This window comes from Lynx rufus, unplaced genomic scaffold (genome assembly GCF_022079265.1).
Source record: "Lynx rufus isolate CCGP_SWC_20201006 ecotype Redwood Valley unplaced genomic scaffold, mLynRuf1.p SCAF_40, whole genome shotgun sequence".
Taxonomy (NCBI): Eukaryota; Metazoa; Chordata; class Mammalia; order Carnivora; family Felidae; genus Lynx; species Lynx rufus.
The window spans coordinates 1,553,052-1,561,940 of record NW_025814857.1 but is presented as its reverse complement, the minus strand read 5'-3'; the positions used below and the strand labels follow the sequence as shown (position 1 = coordinate 1,561,940).

Sequence of the window (8,889 nt, the reverse complement as noted above, 5' to 3'; positions counted from 1 at the left end):
CTGCTTTGTGCTTGTTACTTTCCTCTGGCTGTCTTTATTTGAGTGCAGGTCCTCATGTAAATGTTCCGTGGGGGATCCAAGAATAGAGGCTTCCATTCATTCACACAATGCAGACGCTCCCACTGGTAACAATTCAATTTGCAGTACTTCGCTAAGGTAGCCCCAGCAAGCTAACTCTACTATATCAGTGGTTCCTAATCTTTATTGAGCATCTACAATATACCAGGCCATTATTCTAGGCATTTGAGATACACAAAGTCACAAAGTTCCCTCCTCGTTTGTCTGTTCTATATGTTTTAAAAGATTTAGTCGCCCAAGTATATTATGGCTTATTTTATTTTAGTTATCATTTATTTTCTAATGAGATAAGCGGGATTACCTCACCAATATGATATAATTAGTGTCTAAAATCAAAGAAAGGTCATGCTCTAAGTAGCTGTTGATTCCTTATAGCAGGTAAATACATTAAATTTATTAGGTTTTTAAAAAATATTGAAAATTATTTTCAGAAACCTCATTACCGCATTTATGGATCCCTAGGGTTTCAAGGACCTCGTTACCGGGTGATTAGCTAGAGCAGGGGTGGCCAACTTTTCCTGTAAAGGGCCAGCTAGTAAACATTTTATGCTTTGTGAACTATACAGTCGCTGTCACAACTATACAACACTGCCACTGTAGTGCGAAAGCAGCTGTAGATGACACAAGTTAATGAGCATGGCTGAGTTCCAATGGAATTTTATTTATGGACACTGAAATCTAAATTTGATATAATTTTCATGTGTGGCACAGTATTACTCTTCTTCCGATTTTTTCAACCATTTAAAATGGAAAACCCATTTTTAACTCACGAGCTATAGGAAAACAGGTGGCAGGCAGGCTGTATGTATTTGGTGGGCTGGCCACAGTTTGACAACCCCACAGTTAGATTGTCATTCTGCCCTAGTTCTGGTATTAGGTGATTCTTGTCACCCTGAGTCTAGATGAGGCCCAGACAGGGATTAAGTTTGAGCTCAAATCCAGGCTTCGTGTTGGCTAGTCCACAGCGCTTAACACTGCTCTAAGCTGCTGTTTTAGTCACGATTTCAGATGTGGTCTTTGTATCCATGTGGTGCAGAAAATAGATGTGTGGTCAGCGGCCCTTTCCAGGAGTTGACCATGTAAGGGTTGTCCTCTTATTAGCAGCCAGTGGCAGCGTTATTTTGTCAAGCCTGACCCTAGGCTTACAGCACTGTTTTCGTTTATACCTCTCTCGGGTTGCGCGGGCCCCGGAGGGCCATCTGTCCCTTACTATTTGAGTCCCTGTTGTCTCATTGGCGGCTTTCTGAGCAGCTGCAAAATGTTTTTAACTTGAAGTGGAAGTTGGGGTCACCGGTGGCGTCAGGCCTGAACAGTCACTCTCAGTAAGGGCTCTTTCAACTCTGACATTGACTAGCTCCCGGACTCGGGTGAGTGTCAAACTAACTCCTCCCACTTTCCCACGGCTGGACTTTCACTGTTGGTAACAATGAGGCGTTTCACAAGGGCTGGGGAATAACGTGCATTGCTTTTTTGTGTTGTCTTCGGAAACTGCTTGGTTGCCTAGCACCACAGTCCTCTGCCTGGTCGTCCTTCTTTGCGACTCGTCTTCTCCAGTAGCCTCGCAACCGCAGCTCGGCGGCAGGGGTCTTGAGAGCTACCAGAGGTGCTCACACGCGCTCAGGGGGCGGCGGCAGCGCCGCCCACCCCGGAGGATCATGCTGCGAGGCAAGTCCCGGCTCAACGTGGAGTGGCTGGGCTACTCGCCAGGCCTGCTCCTGGAGCGCAGACAGCTCCTGGCAGGGCGCGCGCCTCGGGGCCCCGGCCGGTAAGTCACGTGAGCACCTGCGCCCGCGCCCGCGCCGGCGCAGCTCAACGTCACCGGGGCGCGCCGCACTTGCGCAATGCGTCCCGCAGCCCGGCACTCGCCGGCACTTCCGGCGTGGCACGCCTCTGTCGGCCTTCAGTCGCGCAGACCCAGCGAGGTCGCTGAGCCCAGCCCGCCTCTGAGCACCTGCTTGCGGGCTCGGCTGCCTCATGGAGCGCCTTGATAAAGCGTCGCTGAACGCGCTGCAGCCTCCCGACTTCAGGTAGTCCGGAGCAGGGCCCAGGCCGGGCAGGGGCCCTGACCGCAAGGCGACCTGGCCCTGGCCTGGAGTGGGGTGTGAGGGAAGGCTCGAGCCGAGCGGGCTGGCCTGCGGTGGGCGTGAGGTGTGGACCCTTGGGGAGGGGTGCGGGGTGGGGGAGAAGGGACGCAGGTTGGGGCCTGCAGCATCTACACGCACGGGAGCAGGGACCCGGGGTCATAGGGGAGAGGTCGGTGGGCCTTCGGTTCATGCCTCTGTTCTAGCACTTCCTCTCGCTGTCGTCTTGTTTTGCCATCTTGCTCTCTGCAATCTCTCCCCACTGCAGGGTGAGCTCCCTGAGGACAGGAACCCGGCCTTCTTCATCTCCGTGTCCCCTACGGGGCCTGCATCGTCGGGGCTTAAATGTTTGCTGTATGAATGAACGAAGGGAGGGGAGTAGGGGCTGTCCCTGGTTTGAGATTGCTTTACTTGGGGGAGTTAGTAGGATGGGGGTTGGTGGCTGAGTAGAATGGTAGTTCTGGCCGACTAACCTAACCATTGATACCTCGGTAGGTAAGAGGATGGAGAGGAAGTTGGCTACCATTTGATGATGACATACTGTGTGCCAGGCTTAGCTTATGCTTTTGATTACATACGTTAGCAAAATTAAGAAAGTGCTTGGTTTGCCTTTTTTTTTTTTTTGTTTCGTTAAAGAAGATGAAGTTGACTCAGGGTAAGTCACTTGCCCAAGATCACACCGGCCACACTAAATTAGTAAGTGTTAAATCTGACATTTGTTCAATCGCACTGACTCCAAAGCCTGTGATCTTTGGAACCCTGTGACATTTTTCAGTCTCTTACGATGTCACTCTAAATGTTTATTGTTGTTGTTGTTGTTGTTTACTAGTGAGGATACCAACAGATATTTTTGTCAAGTACCCTAAGAATACGGTTTAGCCCTCCTAGACTGATTCTAGTGTTTCCTAATTGAATTTTCAGTGTAATCTACTTGCAGTGGAAGTCTTGGCTTGCCACGGAAGGGAACATAGTAAACCCTTTTTCACTTTTTACTTTAAGCTCCAAAAATTTGACTTTTATTCTGGGTTATGACCTCACAAATATAGGACAGAGTATATATAAAGTTAAGCACACAAACTTTTGAAAACTAGCAAACTTCCTCTATTGTTTATAGGACATTTTCACTTTGGCTTCCAGCCACACCCCCACTGCACCTGGCAGTTCTGCCAGCACAAGCCAGCTTATGTGTAGCACGTGAATTATTCTGAAACAAAGCAACTGATGTCACTCAATTGGTTTCTTCTACGTATCTCTTATTGGGTGTTAACTGAGACTTGTTAGAAATGAAGACTGGGAAAGTCCAGAATTCAAGTGGGCCTCAAAGAAATAACTCAGGATGAACTTACTGCTCCCATACTTTTAAAACCACCTAGAGTTTACCCACTTCATATGAACTTCTGCAGCAAGTACTAAGGAGGTACAGCTTACCACGTTCCCTTCTGTGGCAAGCTTGACGTTGAGTGTGTGGGGCTAGAGATTAACATGTAGAAAAGAAAAGATTATGTTTGAGTGGTGGGATTGTAAATGATTTTGTTTGCCTTAACACATTTTTATATGGTATTCTATCATCTTTTCAGTAATAATGTTTTCTGAAAGCCAGGTCAGATATTACACATTCAAGAGACATAATCTCAAGAACCAAACCAGTTACACTCCCTTTCTCTAGATTCTCAGTCTTTGTTTCTTTATCAGGTTAGCTATCTTAGCTTTGCATACCTAAAACCCATGCTTTAACTCACCATAGAAACAACCAAGAAGGTCATGTTTTTTTGTTGCGGTTCATAAAAGAAGGGGTCAGATACTGACATTGAAGTTTTGTAGAACTACTGAAGAACTACTCATATTCTTCATGAAGATTACACAATAAATTTTTGTAAAAGTTTACTACTGGGAAACAGTTTAAGGGAGCATAAGTATATTAGATGACAATGGTATACCTCAGTAATCACCGTAGTAGGATGTGTTAAAAGATGATCCATTGAAATATGGAAAGAAAATATTAGAACTTCTACATTAATTTATTTTTAGCCTTATACTTTTTTAGTATCTATTTTTGCATATGTTTTGTATTTTAAGGAATGTATTGATAATATTTTTGTAGACAAATCTGTTTAAAAAATCAGTATGCCTTTATGGGGTCTGTGCTTAAAACTTAAGAAGGATTAATAGTCAAAAAAGTTTGTAGACCAGAAACTTGAGATGTTCCTTTCCTTTCTGAGATGAAAGAAACCTCCTAGCTAATAATTTACACAGTTAGAGGAACCCCTTTGGCTGGATTTTCTAGGGCACCAAAGAAATGTGCAGGACTATATAGGAAACAGGCTGGCACATTAAGTGCTGTAATAACAGGTAGGACCTAACTGTGATTGGGTTCCAAAGCCATGAATTATTCCAGCTGGAGTAATCAGGAAAGATACTTGGAGGAGAGGCTGTTTTTTTGTGGGGGGGGGGGACCTTGAAGACTGGGCCGTCTCCTTCCTAAAGATACAGATAAAAACCAGAGCCCCTGAGGATTACCAGAAAGAGAATTAAGTCCAAATGTTGAGTATAAGCATAAAGTGTGAAGTGTGTTAAGATGGTCTGAGGGTGGTTAGGTTTAAGGGACAAAAAAGACCTTAAGCTAAATGATTAAAGTTATAGGGTTTACTGCTTTTACAATACAGGTGGTAGTATGTATGAGGTACAAATGTGTCTAGGGTTGCTGGAAACTTACTACAGCTTTCAGTAGTGTTGCTCACTTGTAACAATGTATAGGACAAATGCTGGCATATATCTACTTATTTATTGAAAAGTCCATGAGATAACATTAAGGAACATTTTTTAAAATGGGAAAATAAGTAGTTTTGTATGTTGATCTGGAGTCCTTTTTTATGTAAACACGTTTTTAACATAACCGGAATAGCATGTGTCAGGGGTTCGTGAAGTTTTTCTGTAAAGGGCCAGATGGTAAATATTAGGTTTTTGAAGGCCATATAGTCTAGCACCACTACTCAGCTTGTCCTTTGTAGCTCCAAAGCCATCTTATTTTTTAAAATGTTTTTATTTATTTCTGAAAGAGAGAGTGAGCGAGTGCAAGTGGGGGAGGGGGCAGAAAGAGAGGGAGACACAGAATCCGAAGCAGGCACCAGGCTCCTAGCTGTCAGCACATGACACGGGGCTCGAACTCACGAACCTTGTGGTCATGACCTGAGCTGAAGTCGGATGCTTAACTGACTGAGCCACCCAGGTGCCCCCAAAGCCATCTTAGATGATACATAAAGTGGGTGTGTCTGTGTTCCTGCTAAACTTTATTTATAGAAATAGGCATTGGGCCCTCATGCCTTGTTTTGCAGACCCCAGATATACATGATACAGTGTAGTTTGCCTTGTTCATTTGTCACACGAATACTTTCTGAGAAATGGTCAGGATTCTTTTTATTTTTTTATTTTTACTTTTTTAATGTTTGTTTATTTTTGAGAGAGAGAGAGAGCATGAGCGGGAGAAGGGCAGAGAGAGAGGGAGATGCAGAATCCAAAGTAGGCACCAGGCTCTGAGCTGTCAGCACAGACTGCGAAGCAGGACTTGAACCCATGGACTGTGAGATCATGGCCTGAGCCGATGTCAGACGTTCAGCTGACTGAGTCACCCAGGCGCCCCAGTCAGAATTCTTTTTAATGTGTCCATATATTGATACACCTCATTTGTGAAACCATTTTCTTATTATGGATATTTTTATGTTATCCGGTTTTGTTTGTGCTTTTATGTTAATCCTTATATTAATGTTTTTAAGTAGCAGATTATCAGATTTGTTTTTCTTTATGTAATTTGCAAAGCTTGATTGCATTCTTCAGAATAGTTTTATTATACTCTGGAACAAAACTTTTTCCATTGGAATATTTCCTTGATTTAAAAATAGCCGTGGACAGACAGAATTCACTGAATAGAAGGTGTTTTGACATTAAATTTGTAATGCATCCATGTTACATGAAGACTAACTAAGTTGTACTGTAGCTATTTAATAACAAAGCAATTAAAGTAAGTTTCCTTTAACCACATCCAGATTGTTATAGGCTGCTTTTTCTTTGGAGATGCTCATAACTTGTTTGTACTGTATCCAGCTAGCCCTCCATAGGATGCTTTGTGAATGAACATTCATTAGTTGTGGACATTCATTAGTTGTTTTCTTTGTATCTTTTCCTTTTACCTCCATTATAAATTTGGTAATTAGGGTACACTTTATAGCATTTTGAAGACTACAAACCACTTTCATACTTTGATGCTTCCTCTCACACTGGATCTCAATGGCAGTCTCTTGAATGGTCTCTGGGTCTCTAGGATCTTCCAGTTTTGAGTCCCTGAGTCGACTCTTCTTCCTCTGCCCACTGTTTCCAAGGCAGGGGCAGGGTTTCCAGTGTCTTCTCTATGGGTATTTATAGAGTTTATGGACACAAGAACAGTTGGAAATAGCCTAGCAGGTTCTGATTTTCTCTTTGTTTACTTTGTTCCAGAAATGAAAGTTCATTAGCATCTACCCTGAAGACGCTCCTGTTCTTCACAGCTTTAATGATCACTGTACCTATTGGGTTGTATTTCACGACTAAATCTTATGTTTTTGAAGGTAATCCTAGATGATAAAACAAGACCTTTTCCTCCTTAGTATATTTAAGACTCTGTGTTTTTGTGATCTCCTTATATCTGTAAGCTAGGTACTCTTCATTTGCTTCTTCCATCTGTTCCTGTATTGCTTTTCAAAAATCATGTTGTCAAATAAATCTTCCTTCATGAAATTAACTTTTTCATCAGTTATTTTAGCTTGACAGTGTATTTGTGGATGGTTTTCTGTGAAATAGCTTGCAGGTCCTTTCTTTTACTATACCTCTGAGAGCAAGAGTTGGCTGACATGGGAGGAGGAATTTGGGGAAATGTCGTTTGGTGGCAGACGTTAGTAGGAAGAGAAAATAAAGTCCCCCTTTTTATGTTGAAGTCCTTAAGTGAAGTGATAATTACAGTTTTCATTTAGAATAATGTCTTTGTGTATAGAAGGTTTTCAAATCTTTAAATGAATACATGATTTATCACCACCCAAGGTATTACTTCTTAATTGCCTGACTAGCTAAATAAATATATACCTAATAAAAACTAGTATGCTTTGTTTTTTGCACTTTGATAAATTTTGGAATAAAATGGAAACTTTTTTTCTCTTGATAGGCGCCTTTGGGATGTCCAATAGGGACAGCTATTTTTATGCTGCTATTGTTGCGGTGGTCGCCGTCCACGTGGTGTTGGCCCTCTTTGTTTATGTGGCCTGGAATGAAGGCTCACGACAGTGGCGTGAAGGCAAACAGGATTAAATTGAACATCACCTTTTGATAGCATTAAATTGATTTTTAAAAATGGTAAATGCGTCTGGGATATTGATGATTTCAATAAAGTTGAGAACATGTTAAAAATCAATCTGAAGGAGTCACATTTGACTAGTGTAAATTTTGATCCTTCTAATACAATGATTTGTATCATCAGTTTTAACTGTATGAACCTCTCATCTGCAAATGAGAATTTGAAAAAGTTAAGTTGGTCACAAGTAAGTATGTTAACTTAATGACACATTCTGGGAAGAATTTGATTATCTCACTACCAAAAATATTTTATAGCATTTTGTCTTTTGGTTGGTTTTAAGTTTCACTCCTCTGGATACATTAAGATGTACACACTGTTCTTCACTGGAACCCTTTCCCTGACTATCGTGAAAGTCTGTGTCATCGGATTTTAGGTTGTAAATTCCTATGCAGAATTGCTTGAATTGTGGATTTTGGACTTAATCTGAATGTCAGTGAGAAATTTTGTGTAAAGCGTAATCTGTAGTCAATAGGAATCTTTCATTACATTATTTCACGGGGGAAACTAGGCTGAATCACATCCATTCATGGAAAAGGACTGGCTTTCTGATGATCTAGGCAGCAAAGCAAAGGTAGCTACGGGTACTCAGCCTTTGCCGGCTAGCCTGTGCTTTCAGACTAACTTTTTAATGATCTGCTTTGCTGTGTCGTTCAACAATGAAGCTATGCTTTAATTACAAGTTTTGTGTAAACTCCCTTTCAATTAGTTTCTCCTACTTTTTAATAATGTATATGGTACGAATTTATGTTTAAGTGTATTTATTTTCACGTAGTTAGGAAGTGTAAACAATCCTGAGAATAGATTATTTTTATCATCCACGAAGTATTCTTGGGATCGCTAGTCAGGTCTTTATTTTTTTTAGAGTAAGAGCACACATGTGAACATGTACGTGAGTGGGGGAGGGGCAGAAAGGGAGAGAGAATACCCAGTAGGCTCCAAAGCTCAGTGCAAAGCCCGACATGGGGCTCCATCCCCCAACCCTGAAATCATGACCTGAGCCGAAATCAAGAGATGGATGCTCAACCGACTGTGCCACCCAGGCGCCCCTAGTCAGTCTCTCTTAATCAGAGTTGTTATATCCCAGATATATATTGTTAGATAATCCTGAGGTCCTATCTGATAGAAAAAGACCCTGTGGTTTTACTTCACTATCCTTAGTCTATTCTCTCCAGCTACTTAGCACTACTTGTGTGTAGTCTAAAAACACACCTGGAAAAATTAATAGTGAAACAGAGAATTTAAATTCCCTGTGATGGTACCACCCGGACATAACCACTAGTTTGGTTTACACCCTGTGTGCATTTCCTAATGCTAGTTCAATACACTGAACTTTTGGTTTAAGTTCAAATTCTG

The 8,889-nt window shown here is 42.0% G+C and overlaps 1 protein-coding gene across 1 annotated transcript; it reads left to right on the top strand.

Annotated features, from left to right (window-relative positions):
• The first annotated feature begins 1,960 nt into the window (after positions 1-1,960).
• Positions 1,961-7,593, top strand: VMA21 (vacuolar ATPase assembly factor VMA21). The gene is made up of 3 exons (XM_047097754.1): positions 1,961-2,105; positions 6,648-6,757; positions 7,348-7,593. The coding sequence occupies exons 1-3, from the start codon at positions 2,053-2,055 to the stop codon at positions 7,488-7,490; spliced, it is 306 nt and encodes a 101-aa protein (XP_046953710.1). The 5' UTR covers positions 1,961-2,052; the 3' UTR covers positions 7,491-7,593.
• Positions 7,594-8,889: the final 1,296 nt, after the last annotated feature.

Excerpts from the sequence above, each read along its gene's own strand:
- VMA21 (XM_047097754.1), top strand. The coding sequence starts at position 2,053 with ATGGAGCGCCTTGATAAAGCGTCGCTGAACGCGCTGCAGCCTCCCGAC. Across the intron at positions 2,106-6,647 it reads CTGCAGCCTCCCGACTTCAG|AAATGAAAGTTCATTAGCAT; the intron begins GTAGTCCGGAGC and ends ACTTTGTTCCAG. Across the intron at positions 6,758-7,347 it reads TAAATCTTATGTTTTTGAAG|GCGCCTTTGGGATGTCCAAT; the intron begins GTAATCCTAGAT and ends TTCTCTTGATAG.